Source organism: Megalopta genalis, chromosome 13 (assembly GCF_051020955.1).
Source record: "Megalopta genalis isolate 19385.01 chromosome 13, iyMegGena1_principal, whole genome shotgun sequence".
Classification (NCBI taxonomy): Eukaryota; Metazoa; Arthropoda; class Insecta; order Hymenoptera; family Halictidae; genus Megalopta; species Megalopta genalis.
The window spans coordinates 4,499,741-4,515,412 of NC_135025.1; the positions used below are offsets into that span (position 1 = coordinate 4,499,741).

The 15,672-nt window shown below is 30.1% G+C and overlaps 4 protein-coding genes across 9 annotated transcripts; 2 read left to right on the forward strand and 2 right to left on the reverse strand.

Moving 5' to 3' along the window:
* On the forward strand, window positions 1-4,467 carry Kat60 (katanin p60). 5 transcript variants are annotated; one of them, XM_076526189.1, is made up of 11 exons: window positions 1-75; window positions 666-934; window positions 1,023-1,158; window positions 1,276-1,417; window positions 1,496-1,586; window positions 1,997-2,118; window positions 2,190-2,369; window positions 2,570-2,712; window positions 2,846-2,958; window positions 3,044-3,170; window positions 3,239-4,467. In XM_076526189.1, exons 2-11 carry the CDS (start codon window positions 670-672, stop codon window positions 3,435-3,437), a joined length of 1,518 nt encoding a protein of 505 aa, XP_076382304.1. In that variant the 5' UTR covers window positions 1-75; window positions 666-669; the 3' UTR covers window positions 3,438-4,467. The 5 variants fall into 5 exon arrangements, with proteins under 5 accessions (XP_076382304.1, XP_033332991.1, XP_076382301.1 ...); XM_033477100.2 differs by having other exon boundaries at window positions 3-43; XM_076526186.1 differs by having other exon boundaries at window positions 74-596.
* A 148-nt stretch (window positions 4,468-4,615) lies between these two features.
* Window positions 4,616-5,791, reverse strand: LOC117224301 (RNA-binding motif protein, X-linked 2). The gene is made up of 4 exons (XM_076526196.1): window positions 5,523-5,791; window positions 5,289-5,441; window positions 4,937-5,066; window positions 4,616-4,860 (listed from the first exon to the last, which is right to left on the reverse strand). Exons 1-4 carry the CDS (start codon window positions 5,534-5,536, stop codon window positions 4,726-4,728), a joined length of 432 nt encoding a protein of 143 aa, XP_076382311.1. The 5' UTR covers window positions 5,537-5,791; the 3' UTR covers window positions 4,616-4,725.
* A 490-nt stretch (window positions 5,792-6,281) lies between these two features.
* On the forward strand, window positions 6,282-11,597 carry nito (RNA-binding protein spenito). Its single transcript, XM_033477111.2, has 3 exons — window positions 6,282-6,415; window positions 6,519-6,815; window positions 7,083-11,597. The coding sequence occupies exons 2-3, from the start codon at window positions 6,691-6,693 to the stop codon at window positions 9,271-9,273; spliced, it is 2,316 nt and encodes a 771-aa protein (XP_033333002.1). The 5' UTR covers window positions 6,282-6,415; window positions 6,519-6,690; the 3' UTR covers window positions 9,274-11,597.
* A 2,014-nt stretch (window positions 11,598-13,611) lies between these two features.
* On the reverse strand, window positions 13,612-15,369 carry LOC143258726 (rho GDP-dissociation inhibitor 2-like). 2 transcript variants are annotated; one of them, XM_033477114.2, is made up of 4 exons: window positions 15,220-15,369; window positions 14,498-14,686; window positions 14,182-14,406; window positions 13,612-13,959 (listed from the first exon to the last, which is right to left on the reverse strand). In XM_033477114.2, the coding sequence occupies exons 2-4, from the start codon at window positions 14,679-14,681 to the stop codon at window positions 13,760-13,762; spliced, it is 609 nt and encodes a 202-aa protein (XP_033333005.1). In that variant the 5' UTR covers window positions 14,682-14,686; window positions 15,220-15,369; the 3' UTR covers window positions 13,612-13,759. The 2 variants fall into 2 exon arrangements, with proteins under 2 accessions (XP_033333005.1, XP_076382306.1); XM_076526191.1 differs by having other exon boundaries at window positions 14,498-14,683; window positions 15,220-15,350.
* Between the last annotated feature and the right edge of the window lie 303 nt (window positions 15,370-15,672).

The following is a 15,672-nucleotide window of genomic DNA, read 5'->3' on the forward strand; positions in this document are numbered from 1 at the left end:
CTTCTGAATATATCAATATGGCGACTGTAATTAACAAATTCGAGTAATTCATTCCACAGATATTTGCATCGTTTTGTTAGTTTATTAGTCTTATTGATTTATATAATATTAATTATCGGTTAAATTAACAGTGTTTTACGTTACTATATACTTTACAAACAGTTAATAGATGAATATAACATATGTCAGAATGCGTATAGTTCTTATGAGAGTATCTGATTATTCGGTATTCAATATTTAAATTTTGAAACGATGTTCGGTACTTTATGGTTTGATGTACATATATGTACGCGGGTGTAATATTATAAGTATTATACATTATACAGCACCTGAAAAATACGATAGTAAAACCATATATTTTCTTGTATGGGTTATAAAACTGATATATTATGAAAAGTGTAGAATTCGTCGTGTATACGGAACAATTGTATTTACTTCATTAAATATTATTACTGTCATTCAGTACATGTCTTTATTCTTAAGCGACATTATTCCCATGTTTGGAGTTTAAACTAAGAATACTATTTTTGTACAACATTTTATAGAGCTATCCAAACATATGCTTCTTGTGTTATTAGTTCCTTACAGGGTTTATTGTATGTTTCTTGGTTTTCATACAATTAAATACAATTATTCTGTATAAACATACATTTATATTTTGATAGAATTATGGCAATTTCAATCAATGAAATATGTGAAAATACTAAACTGGCCCGTGAAATGGCATTAACCGGTAATTATGATACCTCTGGAGTTTATTACCAAGGTGTTGTGCAGCAAATCCATCGATTACTTGCAAGTATCGCAGATGCCACACGTAAAGCCAAATGGCAGCTCGTTCAACATCAAATTGTTCAAGAATTTGAAAAAGTAAAGGCTACATCTAATACTTTGCAACTTTTTAAATTAGAAGCTCATGGAGAAAAACTGTTTGGTATTGTTATTACCATTGTTTATAATACATTTTCATATCTGACAATAAAAGCATTATAAAAATAAAATAGAAAATTTCAAATGTTTAGGAACCCCATGTTTATCTTTTGAAGAACCTACAAGAGATCCAAATTTATGGACTTTTAATAATTCAGATACATCTTGGAGCCAAGCTCCAGTAAGGGATCCAGATGTATGGCCACCTTTAACACCTACAGAACAAAAGTAAATTATATAATTTTTTGATTTATAATATTAAATTTCAGAGACAGACCTTAGATAAAGAAAACATATCACGTACAACAATATGAAAGATAATAACATGAAGAATTATATTTTTAGGAACATTAGACCAGTAAAAAATCAACCAAAACAACAGAATCGGACGAGTGTACGAAAATCAGTTACTGCAGGAAAAAAACCAGATACGAAAGCTATTAAAAGAGATGATAGAAAAGTGTCCAGGAAGGATGATGCCAATAAAGTTAGTTTATTTTTTCATTACAGAAGAAATGTATGTGTATGATGTAGTGCTATCATAGTGTATAAATATTTTTCACAGGAAAAGCCAGAAAGTGAAAAGGTAGATATAGAGGTAGAGGAACGCAAATTTGAGCCTTCTGGAAATGATAGAGATTTAGTAGATCTTCTAGGTACAGTACATCATGATATGATTATTCATGTTATTATGTTTAAGATCTAAGGGGGATTTTATGTATAATATCCTTTTGTTAATATTTTGTTGAAGTTGGTGAATTTATCAATATTCTTTCACCAATAATTTTGAAATGAAGCTGAACAACAATAGGGCAACCAATAGTGTATTCTATGTGAATACACTACTTTTATGAATAAATACGTAAAGTAAAATCCCTCTGTAGTGATGTAATACTGTAATGATCATACTGTAAATAGTATGCTTATTAAATATTATATATTGAAATAAATAGAGAGAGTAAGGTCATTCTACATTCTTACAGTATCTTACAATTTAGTCATTTTTGCTTTAATAGTATTAAATTTAATAATACTAAGCTTAAATAATTTGCATCTAATGTTATAGAAAGAGATATTGTTCAAAAGAATCCAAATATTCATTGGGATGATATAGCTGATTTGCATGAAGCAAAGCGATTGTTAGAAGAAGCAGTTGTTCTTCCCATGTGGATGCCAGATTTTTTTAAAGTATGCAAGGTGTATTCCTCCTTATCATACACAACATCGCGTTATTATAAAAGTCAACATTTTTCTTTTAGGGTATTCGTCGTCCCTGGAAAGGTGTACTTATGGTCGGGCCACCAGGTACCGGGAAAACAATGCTCGCAAAAGCAGTAGCTACCGAATGTGGAACAACATTTTTTAATGTTTCGTCTTCTACGTTAACATCAAAGTATCGAGGAGAATCAGAAAAACTTGTTCGTCTTCTTTTCGAAATGGTAAATATAGCATGTAATAATAAAAAAATTATTCTTCTATAATATTTTTTACTTTAATATTTAAACTTGCATATTAGGTTTTTAGTTTTCTAAATTTTCTTAGTTCAATGTCCAAAGGAATTAATACGTCGTTTAGTTTTTACATCATCTATCTTACAAATTTTTGGCATATATATTGTACATTAAATATATTTATATAGGCCAGATTTTATGCACCTAGCACAATATTCATAGATGAAATTGACTCTCTGTGCTCTAGAAGAGGATCTGAATCTGAACATGAAGCTTCAAGACGAGTAAAGTCTGAACTTTTGGTTCAAATGGATGGCATAAGCTCAAACAGGTAAGGATACATTATAAACATGCAAGTTATTTACATGGATTGGCAAAACATTTAATTATATAAAGTGAATACAGAATCAGATCTGCCCTAATTATATCCTAATATAATTCAATATAATACTAATATTTTTCAGTGAAGACCCAAGTAAAGTGGTAATGGTATTAGCAGCCACAAATTTTCCATGGGATATTGATGAAGCCCTTCGTAGACGTTTAGAAAAACGTATATATATTCCGCTACCAAATCGTAAGTTTTATAATAATATTATTAATAAGTATATGTATACATTTTATGTTATTGAACTTTTTTAATGTACATATGCATTACACAGATGAAGGTAGAGAAGCTTTACTAAAGATTAACTTACGTGAAGTAAAGGTTGATTCTTCTGTAAATTTAGCAGATATTGCAAGAAAATTAGAAGGTTATTCTGGAGCAGATATTACAAATGTTTGCAGGTAACTATAATCGATAGGACATAATTAAAATTTCTAAATACATAAAATATTCTATGTATTCTGTGCAGAGATGCGTCAATGATGTCTATGCGGAGGAAAATTGCAGGATTGAAACCAGATCAAATTAGACAGCTTCCAAAAGAAGAATTAGATTTACCTGTATCTGCCTCAGATTTTGATGAGGCTGTGGAAAGGTGTAATAAGAGCGTTTCTCAAGAAGATTTAGAAAAATATGAAAAATGGATGAGTGAATTTGGTTCATCCTGATAACATTCTATTAAAGAAAAACATAATCTCGTAACATTTTTTTGTTTAAATTAAAATTGTTTACATTTTCTACTTACCAATATTACTAATCGATATGCAAACAATTGCTTTTTATACAAATTTATTAATATTTTAATTAGCTTTTAGAAATGGCATTCTTCATTGTTTTGCATCAATCATTCCTAGATTTAAAAGTATATGTACAACTTTTACACATCACTTTTTTTCAGATAAAAATTCTTTTTTAAAATGTTGTTGATTCGATGAAATTTTAAAAGCATACTATTATTCTAGGAATGGTGCATTTCAATTATACTCTCGTATTATTTACATCATATAAAATTAATTTCGAATGAAAGTATTGAGAGTCTTTCTACATATTTGGGTTTTATCCGTTTAATTTCGGGCGTAACATCATAATTTAATATCTTTCATTATATGATTGATATGTCATGAATATACTTTTTTTAAATTACATATTATAATTAATTCAAACACTGCGCACATTATAAGATTTAATGAAAGATTATAAAATATTTTATTTGAAATTCTAATGACATTCGAATTGTATTTATAATTTCGAGGAAATCAAATGAAAGGCTGTGTGAAACATACAAATATTATGTCAAGCAAAGACTGCAAAATTTCATCGTGTCTACTCTTTTCTATTGAAAAAACCGAAGAAGTAGAACAAAATAATTAATAGAAAGTTATACCGCTAATACGCATGCAGTTGTACGAAATATTGATTTTTCTATCAACAAACGGATGCGTAATTCAAATTGCCAGTGCACACCTTATCCTTAAAATTTGAAAGGAAAGACAGTATAGAAAACGTGATTACAGAAACATATTATGTTTCTCGAATATTTTATTGTTAACGATTCAGTTCTGTATCTTTACATTTGACAAAAAGAGATTACTATGAATAAATGAGCAGATATGAAAGTCCCACAACATATAGGGACGTTAGTGCTGTTATAAGATGTTCGACAAATATTTTACAAATACATATATCATACAAAAGATACTTTGTTTTGTTTTATCGCTATTATTATTACGTTCGTTCAATATCACGCGGTATGTATGTAATATGTTATCTTTATACATATTAATAGCATTTTTATTAGGTTTTAAAAAATGTCATTAGGGAAAAAAAGTAATTCGAAATATTAATGTAATTCTTCAAACTAACTAATGTATTTTATAATTTGTATATGTAAAAAGTAAAAAAATACATTTAGTATATACATATATACAACTTATAATAACTTAAATTATTTGTAATTTATACAATATTCAAATTACTTTTGGGGGCACAACCTTCTTTTCTTAATTGTTTGGTTTCTTCATCAACATTTTTTGAATCCTTTGGTGCTTTATAATTAGTAACATGATCAACTCGTATTGTCCTTCCTAAAATCTAAAGAATATAATTAATGCTACCACTGAATTATGTCAATTAACCGAAGTAATGTGTTATTGGAGAATACTCTTACCTTAGTACCATTAAAATTGTCAACAGCTAACACTGTACTCCTTTGATCTTCATAACACAAGAATCCATACCCTTTTTGTTTGCCTGTATCTTTATCTCTAATTAAATTTATATTTACTACTTCTCCATACCTAAAAGAATTTAATACAATTGTCATTTATCATATGGCATTAATTTACGTTATTAATCCTATCTAGTCTAAGTTTAGGAATATCTTGGCAAGGCACTTCTGTCATTACAGTCGTGAGCAGATACAGTTACTATTTACTACATTAATGTATATTAAATTAATTTACTATTAATACAAATGCATTTCTAATAAATACTGAATTAAACAAATGTTTCGAACTTACTGTGAAAATATGGTTACAATATCGCCTTCTGTCAAATCGTATGGTAAGCCACCAACAAAAATCCATGCACTATCTTTGTATTGATCATGCCAGGATGTTTTACTGCTTCTTAGCAATTCTTGTTCTCCCAGCTTTTTAATATTTTTTACATTTCTAAAATCAATTTATAAGAAAACTTTGATAAGATCAGATAATTACATTCACACTTTGTAATCAGCATAATTGTATACTTACGTTAAAGGATTCATTGTATTTTCTATGAAAAGTTCACACAAAATGTAATAATTTTTGATTAACAAAACAAGTTATACGTATTAACAATTTAAATGAAACTAATAACCAATATTACACGTAGCCGGAATCTACGACACACAACTATCCGTATGAAGCTGGCTCACGATACTAACCACCTCTGACGCTCCCGTAGACGCTACGCTGTTTCACCACATCGACTACCACACTACTTCGTCGTGCGATTCAATGAGTTGTGTGGTCGCTCTGGTGAAAAGGGCGCTTTAGTCGAAATTGCTTTGCTCGGATTGGCTGATGATGCAATGCTAAGATAAGATTTAAATTAAATGCGCAATAAAATGGTGGGGATACAAGCGCTTCCTTAGAGAGGAAGATGACAAGAAGAAGACAATGCAGGATTGAGATGATACCTCTAATATCACTACACAGTGATACCGTGTGTCGCTATATCCTTAGAACCATGCGACGTTAACGTAGGAGTGGTATAGTGGTATCATAGATTGTACAATGAAACGTCAATTCCTGCATCTTTTTCTTCCTCTTTAAGGAAGCACTTGTATCTCTGCTTAGCATAAAATCGTCAACTAATTAGAGCAAAGCAACTTCTACTCCTTTTCTCGTTAACAGAGCGAATCACGGCCAGAGAGTTGGCAGAAGTTAAGGTTTCACTGTGTGTGTATATTATGTGTGTAATGTTGTGGTACAACATTGTTGAGAACGCCCTCTAGCACAAAAATCGTGTAACTATTTACTCGATAAATATCACTGAGCAGGTCATTTCGTTTTATCAACGGAAACGTATTTGTACGTCAATTTGTAAATCAATAACTCGCAAGTATCAATGGTGTATTGGACATGTACATAATATCCAAAAGGTAAACGTATCTTGAAAAAATAAATCGTAAATATTATAGATTCTAAAAAATACGTAACTACTCGTTTACTTTGTCTTCTATGGAATTCATTTTGGTTCGTAAGGAAATTCCGGAAGTGAAGTAACGAAAGAAGAAAGTCGCCATTTTGTGTTCGCCGAGAAGGATAAAGACTCTGTGAATGACGGTTGGACCGAGCTGAGTAGCATTCGTTTAATTATCGTTCCTTTGTTTTTTCTTCCATCATTCGTTCGGCTGTGCCGTGTTAAACAGCGTTGATGATTGGGATTCCGCGTGACGATCGACATAAGATCACGGTTAAAATCCGCAACAATATGAAAAGGAGCTCTAGTCGAGACACTCCACCTCCTCGCGTCAAACGAAGCAGATCTTCCATGGGACGGTATGCCGTTTTTCCGTTATCTGTCATAATTTTTTTCTTTTTAAAATGATCATTAATAATAAGACATACTTTGTTTTTCTACTTTTTTTATAACAATTTATATGATAATAATAATAATAATAATAATTAAATACTGAATACTAAATAATTAAATACAAAATAACAAACACATACATTGGTGTACTATTATTAAATACGTTTTTTTTGTGTTGTAATAAATAATTCTTATTAAAATCTATGATACGAAATTATATTATGAATTTACAGATATGACGATTCTAGTGATGAAAGAATAACACCTGAAAGAATCCGTCGTCGTAGTAGAGGAGCAAGAAGTCCGAGTCCTCCGACACGAGCTTCATCTCATGCTCGTTACGTTGAATCTAGTTCTCACAGAGATGATTATCTAAGAGCACCAAGAGAATTACCCCCGGAACGTCCTTATAGCTACAAAGTACTTTGCATCAGTTCAATTCACCCAAAAGCAAGCGACGAAGTTATTAAAGATACTCTTTACAGAGAGTACAAGAAGTTTGGGGACTTCTCTATTAGAATTTCTCACGAGTTAGATGAACGAGTTGCATATGTTTGTTTCAGAAGTTCAGAAGATGCTAGAGATGCAAAACATGCAAAACCAAGGATTATTATGTATGATAAAGTGGCACTTGTTGAACCAGTATATGAGAGACCAGATACTTATCGTCGTCCAAGATCAATTACACCACCTGATTATGAAAGATATTATGCTAGAAGTCCTGGTCCAACAGATAGGCATAGACCATTAGAGAGATATGAAAGAGTTTATGGACCTCCAGTTGGATTGCCTCCACCACACAGAGAAATGAGACGTGAAACAATTCCTCCACCTCATCATGACTTTGTTAGACCACCAATTCATCATGGGCCACCCCATGTTCACCCTGGACCACCGCATCATTATGGGCCTCCAAGACATATGATGATACGTCATCCAGTTCATGGATTTGAACGTGTGGAAAACAAGAAAGACAAATTTCCTAACTATTTGCATCATGTTTCACCAGAAGATGATCCACTAGCAACAAGGACTTTGTTTGCAGGAAACTTGGAAATCAATATCACGGAGGAAGAATTAAGGAGAATTTTTAGTAAATATGGGACTGTTGATGATATTGATATTAAAAGACCCCCACCGGGAACAGGAAATGCTTATGCTTTTGTCAGATTCCAAACTTTAGACATGGCACATAGATGTAAAGTCGAATTATCTGGACAGTATATTGGAAAATTCCAATGCAAAATTGGTTATGGGAAAGCTACTCCTACTACAAGAATTTGGGTTGGTGGTTTAGGACCATGGACTTCTGTGCCACAATTAGAAAGAGAATTTGACCGATTCGGAGCAATAAAGAAAATTGATTATATAAAAGGCGACAACAATGCTTACATTTTGTATGACTCCATTGATGCAGCTCAAGCTGCTGTAAAAGAAATGAGAGGTTTTCCGTTAGGTGGTCCAGATAGAAGATTGAGAGTAGATTTTGCAGATGTGACACCAGGATTTGGATTCAAACCAAGGCCTTATCCAGAGGAAAGTGGAGAATTTAGACCAAGACCAGTAGATTATGAGTCTTCTTATGATCCTTATGGGCCAGATAGTGACTTTGGTTATGGATCAAGAGGGCTCAGAGGTAGAGGATCTGCACCCTGGCACGAGAGGAGAGGTGCAGGTAGAGGTGGTTATCGTGGAACTTATCCAGAATGTTATGTACGAGATGATGCTGATTGGTCTAGTCGCAGACCACCGCCAGAGTTAGAATACGAAGCTCCAAGAAGTTTACGTCGGTCGTTATCAAGAGAACCTGGTGTAGACAGATCAAGATCACGATCTCCTCGCAGGAGGCAAATCGATTCAGACTCAGATTCCGAGAATACGCGTACGGGAATGCTTTCTACCTCTCGAACACTGCCAGAAGTTGCTAGAAAATCGATAGCAGTATGGCAGGGAGCATTAATTTTAAAGAATTCTCTATTTCCAGCTAAATTTCATTTAACTGATGGTGACACGGAAATCATTGAAGCTCTAATGAAAGATGAAGATGGGAAACATATGCTAAGAATTACACAAAGATTGCGTTTAGATCAACCAAAATTAGATGATGTCTCAAAAAGAATTCAAACTTCCAGTTCACATGCTATATTCCTAGGACTCGCTGGTTCAAGTACAGTAATTTCTACAGATGATGCTAATGTACAGACAAGACCATTGCGTAACTTAGTATCATATTTGAAACAAAAAGAGGCAGCAGGAGTTATTTCACTGCTTAACAAAGACACAGAGGGGACAGGAGTTCTTTATGCATTTCCACCCTGTGCATTTTCTACAGAATTATTAAAAAGAACCTGTCCAAGTCTCAGTGAAGAAGGACTCAAGGAGGATCACCTGGTAATCGTCGTTGTTAAGGGGGGTAGTGCTTAAGTTTTCTTCATGGTTAAGGCTTAGATTTAAATATATGTATATGTATATATGTATATATTTATATATATATATACATATATATATTATAAATATATATACATGAATGTGTGTACACGCGTGAGAATGAGTGTCTGTGTTTGTATATATTGACCAAAGTGTTTAGTACCATCACTTTAATATATTATTTGCATTGTTTGGAAAAATACTTCATATAAAATCTGAATATTTAATATTTATTAGCTTCAGAGGACTTTTACAAATATGGATACCATTTTTTATATAACATTTTTTTTGTTCAAATTATTTGTTTAGATAAGATTTTCTGAATTTTATAATAATAATGTGAATGTGTCCACAGAGATTTTCAAAGATTGTGCACTCTGCATAAAGAAGTGAAAGTCTTTTAATTGAGAAATATAAATAGAATAAATCAAAATTTATTAAATGTTATGCTTAATATGTGAAAGAATAATAATCATAAGAAATTAAAAACAGTAAATAATGCAAAGATGAAACAAAGTCTAAATGCAAAATGAAAGAGATATGGGATGTATGTTATTTTCTACATTCGAATTATAAATGTTAAAGACTTGAAACTCTTGATGTTACAACTTTATCAACGTTAAATTAATTTTCTGTGATTAATTTTTTAAAATTGCAAATAAGTAAAGTAGAAGGATGCTAGACACATAAGTCCATATATACATTAGAAACATTAAATTTTTGTGAATCTGAATTGCTGACAAAATGTTTAATTAATAATTAGTCTGATAGAAAAAGTTTAATATGAAATATTTTCTCAATAGTTTAGTATCGATTTTTATTAATATTTGTTACTGCATTTCTTTTGATGCTTATATACACATACTTCATTTTCTTTAAGATTTCAAAAACAAGAAACTAGAAAAAAGCAATTCAGTATTCGTTACGTTTTGACAAAATATTTAATTAAGTTGTCCTACTGATCACAGATAACTTATAAGTATCTTGGATTAAATTGTACTATAATTGTACACTCTCATGAGTGTATATACAGTTCTTTCATATTCAATTCAAATTCTGAAGAATCTTTTCTTTCTAAACATTATCTTTATCCTTTTTTAAATATTTTATATTGAACTAAAAATTTTAACCATAGTAAAAGTAGAATATGAAGGATCTGCTTAGAGTATATTTGATACAGTAATTAAGTCTAATTAATTGTAAAACTGCATTTTATGATTATGTAGAATTATCTGTGTGATATATACATATAATACTTACATAAGTGACATGTGCGGACGTGTTCTAAAAAGTGAACTGAAGAAAGTGATTGGACAGAATTCCTAACGGCTCTCTGTGCTTTTCTCCCAGTGAAAAGGGACAGAATCGTTTCTTTTGAAAGGACAGTGTTTGGTGGTAAATACATGAAAAGCATAAAAGAAAAAAAATAGAACGTGTACAGTGAAATGTAAAAAAATCCGAGTGTTTGTGCTTGGCGACCAACATTGTGACGCTCTTTTAAAATACTATTTTAAAAGTGCGTTACAGTATGGCGCAATTGAAGGTGCAGTGGTTTAATCACACAATAGTGTTGAAACAACAAATAGATGACTATTACGCTGAGTTTAATGCATTCATTATTCTTAGTTCTCCTACCAAAGTTTCAGTGACACCAGATGGAAATAATGATTCTAACATTAGATATGTAAATGATTTTTAACTGGAAGATCTATGATTATTTCAGTGGCATCACAGGATTTTCAATTTGTTCAATAGGAAATGGAAATTTGCCATGAAGAAATATTTTGGTTGATTTCAGTGGTATCGAGAGAAAAGAAAATGATTGTTACATAGAGAAGTTTAATTACATTACCATAAAATGCATGTTGTGACTTGGCAATCAGTCGCATGGGTTTTGAACACAAGTTTTCTTGTGAAGTTGACCGTGAATATGGTGGAGTGGTTTTCCTTGTTTTTTTCAAGAAGATTCTTCCCGTCTCACTTAGATCAATTGTGCAATTAGTGTTCTTTGTGGTCTGTGGCCATTTCTGGCTTTTTAATTCTTAAAAAGTAACAATTTAAAATATTTAAAATAAGAAAAACAGTAGCATTTTCAAATTTCATATCCTACAGAAACAATTGTGACAAATTTAAAAGTGAAGAATTGTCGGTGCTGCTTGAAAGTGTTTCATTTTAATTTGAAAATTTTTTAAATAATTAAAATTTAGAAAAAGAAAGATTTGTTTCAGAGCCACCACAACGAAAGGGTTTGGATAGAAGAAATCATCTACTGTCCACTGTATTTTATGCTTTATACAAATAAATCAAAAGATTGGCAAATATTTTAAAGCTCAATTTTTTAATACTGAAAGGATACATAGAATAAAGCACTCATATTAATCCTTTATTTATCTTCATAAAAAGTTTATTGGTAATACCATCCAACAGTGGAAATCAAAGATGATAGTATTTTAATAAAGGTACCCAATTATGAATACTGTTTTTATTGAAGTATATATTTAATATTTCTTTAAGTATTATATGTTTAATATTTCTATTTCCACTGTAGATGGTAAGTACACACGTAATTCCCCATATCTAAGAAATAAAAATAGAGCAATTAAAAATACATAGTTAAAGTAAAGTACAAAATATTATAAAACTCTAATGATCTTTTAAATGCAAAATTTTTATATTTTAAGGTTACTTTTGTTTTTACATATTTTCAACTTAATATTATTTTATTTCATGATCTCAAACAATGTGAGAAACAGAAACAAAAAATAACTACCTACTTTTTTAATAAATATATTTTTTAAAAATGTATAACAAATGAATAATTTTGTGCACTTTTTCTATATATAAATACATATAGTAGTAATATAAATTTACATACATATGCATATCAAATGTTTAATATACGTACATTGCATTTTTAATGATGATTTAATAAACATATCTATATATCAAATTTTATAATTTTACTTAAATGTACATATATGTGGTATACATTATTATTATAATTGACGTATATTTATGTGTACATCGATCTTACAAAAGTAAAAATTACAAGGTTCATCATAAAGCATATAACCTTCAAATTATAGGTTAATAAATGCATAATATCAAGGAATGGCAAAAAATTCATTTGTAATTTTGAGTTAAGCAGTCATAAATGTAAACCGAATATGTTTATGCTTCAAAGCAAAATGACATTCAAAATCATTTTAGCAAGTAAATTATTCTATAAAATTGCTTTGTCGATAATATTCATGAGATGTAAAAGATGTGTGGCATTAAGTACTTAATTTTAGTTGAAAAAGTATAAGTTTTCATACTTTTCACAGAATAAAGCACATAATTTGCTCAATAAGAGAAATTAGTAACACTCAAAAATAATATATTTTGATTACAATTTGTCCTTTCCGTTTTTTATATAAAAACTTAACTATTGTTAGATTAAAATGCAATTTTAAATATGTGTAAAGATTCATATCAATTTACATTAGTCACATTTATTGATACAGATTAAAAAAACCTACAGGAAGTATCTGAAATTTGTTCAAAACTAAAATCTTTCATTTTATAAAATTTTATTGTAATCCGAAATTACAATTCTAATGACTGTGTTTCTTGATACTAATTTATATTCCAAACTCCTTTTTACATTACAGTTTATGAAATGATCGCTTAAAATACAAATATTAAATTTTAAGCAAAGCAATGATAATGCACCCCAAAAATTATTATACTTTTAAATACCTTAACTATAATAAACCATATGTAAAGGAACATATAAAAAATAATAGCAATAGATGTGATGTAAAGAATATTTTTAGTGCACATTCTAAATTCTAATCTATAATGTATGTTTTTAGTTCATGCAATTCAAACATTTTTTCAACTTTGCATAATGTTAACAATTTCTTGGTTTTAAGGAAAATATACCTTTTTACGGCCATAATGAAAAGTGATATCTATATTTCTTTTCATTAATGAAAATGCATTAAAATATTATCTAATTTCCCAAATGAAGTAATACATAAATATTATAGTATTAAGAAATCTTATTTGTGGTTTTCTAAGCAAAACAAATTAAAATAGGATATAGTTAACTATACTGTAAGAGTAATCAAATACTGATCAACATTGTGCACGATTTAAACAATTACAAAATAGTATCTATATGATTCGGTGGTATGAAGTGGATATCACACATACATGCATATATATGAATATATATATATATGTGTCATATGCTTTTGCGCAAGCGCTTGTTTCTATGTGTTTACGCACGCACGCGCGCGCATTAAACTGTTTATGTTTAAGGTTTACGATTCAGGAAAAGTATCTAAATAAATATCAACATTACTCTTTCTCTTATTACTTAAAAAATACAGTTATGGCATCGCATTACGGTTGAATAGCTATCAAAATTAGAGTCCCTTTTGGCATTTTTATTTTAATTGCGATCATTATAGGGCTCCCAGTTATGAAAGGAAGCTTATTCTTTCCAGTCTTTCTTAATTTCAAACGACCACTCCCACTTTAGATGTTCATGCTTGTCATCATCAGTAAACAAGGAGCTTACACTATAGGCACCACGCGCCATTACTCCAGCTGGTGCATCCTCTGCTGGAGTTGTGTATGATTGCACTTCTGTTTTTGGTGGGTAAGAACCAACCATATGCATCATTTTATCCACTGAAATGTAACAGGAACTGTTGATGAACTTGACAATCAATAATTAATTTTAATATGTAAGTATTGAACTTTAAAATTACCTGTGACACCTAGCAAGGAAAACATTAAACAAAAATCGAATATAGGTTTAATTGATAATTTTTGACGATTGTGACTTATAATTTTAAGTTAGTGACAAAGCATTTATCATATACTTATTGTTTAACCTTTTCTATAACTTACCAGGTACTCCAAGCCGATACGTCTTTTGAACATATTTTAAACCATGCACAATTTCACGCTGCACAATAAAGTCAATCCTTATTTTATAACTAACGCCCTCTTTTATTACAAATGTTTGTTTCTTCAATTGAGACAGATCACCCGTTAAATCCAATTCCATATCTGGTCGGTCCGCAACACATAATGCTAATTTTTTTACTATTACCTTCCTTGGATCATTAGGATCTGTGAAAAATTCATTAAAGAATATGTAATATTAGTTCTTTTACGTAACACCTTCTATTAAGTAAACTTAATTAACTAATAACTTGCATACCTACAACAATACCACCAGACTTTGCTTCTCCTAAAAGTGTTTCTTTATATTTACGTAAACTTTCATCTTCTTTGTCTGTTTCTAAAATCTGTTCAATTGTTTTCTCTGGAGGAGGTCTGTAATTAGATTCTACTTCCAATTCCTCTTCCACAGTGTCTATGTGATCTGCATTCGACTCTGACATCTCTGCTACAATAAAATTATTATTACACTTTTATCTTATAATATATACATTATTTATACTTATATTCAAGTATATATACATATTTTCAATTGTATGCATTGAAAATAGATATTATAAATATTATAATATTAATCTTGAGTTAATAATAATTTTAAAAGTTTCAATACAATTATACATACATTTATATATATATATATATATATACACGTCCACATATACACACCCATACACGCATCAACTTGTACACATTGTCATATACTGTGTTTCTATGGACCAATATTTTTAGAAAAATCAAATTATTAGAAGTAATAATAATGCATATTTTTTTTAAAATTCTTATACCCTTCTATAACATAAAAGAATTGCGAAAAATATCGAAAAATGAAACAATTGTAAAAAGAAAAGGCGAACAATTTGGAAGCAGGAAAATGACAGGCAGATAAAAAATGTCTGGATGAAAGTGCAAAACTGTTAACAAACAATCCATAGAAAATAGATCTATTTTGGAGGAAGCTAAATGTTTGAATAGTAAACTTACCTTAATTATAAAATAGGATGACAAAGATTAAAGAACGAAAACTTATGCAAAATTATTAGCAATCTCTTAATCCTGTTTGCCACCCCTCTGTGATTCGCTTCTCAAAGCGGAAGACATGGACAATATGGCGGCATGAAAAGGGCGGGTACTTCCTGTTCTGATAGTCATTCAAGGTTAATTTCTTATTTCAGTTGTTTCTTAAATTATTTTGTAGTACGAAGGTGTAATTTGTCTTGTATTTAACATTATGATAACTACTGATTTAAATAAATTCATTTCTACTCACTTTCTTTTAGTTAACGTGTAAAATTTAGACTGTGTTGAATTATGTATTTATTGAAAACGCGATGTATTTCCCGCGTTTTATTGCAATTGTATCATATCTGTATCCATATTATATATGTACATCTGCATAACTATATGTATGTAGAAATTTATATATAGTAAACAATC

Excerpts from the sequence above, each read along its gene's own strand:
- Kat60 (XM_033477100.2), top strand. The coding sequence starts at position 18 with ATGGCGACTGTAATTAACAAATTCGA. Across the intron at positions 935-1,022 it reads TCATGGAGAAAAACTGTTTG|GAACCCCATGTTTATCTTTT; the intron begins GTATTGTTATTA and ends TCAAATGTTTAG. Across the intron at positions 2,959-3,043 it reads ATATATTCCGCTACCAAATC|ATGAAGGTAGAGAAGCTTTA; the intron begins GTAAGTTTTATA and ends TGCATTACACAG.
- LOC117224301 (XM_076526196.1), bottom strand. Across the intron at positions 5,067-5,288 it reads ATTGTAACCATATTTTCACA|GTATGGAGAAGTAGTAAATA; the intron begins GTAAGTTCGAAA and ends AAATTCTTTTAG. Across the intron at positions 4,861-4,936 it reads ACAATTTTAATGGTACTAAG|ATTTTAGGAAGGACAATACG; the intron begins GTAAGAGTATTC and ends TATATTCTTTAG.
- nito (XM_033477111.2), top strand. The coding sequence starts at position 6,691 with ATGATTGGGATTCCGCGTGACGATCGACATAAGATCACGGTTAAAATC. Across the intron at positions 6,816-7,082 it reads AGCAGATCTTCCATGGGACG|ATATGACGATTCTAGTGATG; the intron begins GTATGCCGTTTT and ends ATGAATTTACAG.
- LOC143258726 (XM_033477114.2), bottom strand. The coding sequence starts at position 14,681 with ATGTCAGAGTCGAATGCAGATCACATAGACACTGTGGAAGAGGAATTG. Across the intron at positions 14,407-14,497 it reads GTCTGGTGGTATTGTTGTAG|ATCCTAATGATCCAAGGAAG; the intron begins GTATGCAAGTTA and ends AATTTTTCACAG. Across the intron at positions 13,960-14,181 it reads GTATCGGCTTGGAGTACCTG|TGGATAAAATGATGCATATG; the intron begins GTAAGTTATAGA and ends GTTACATTTCAG.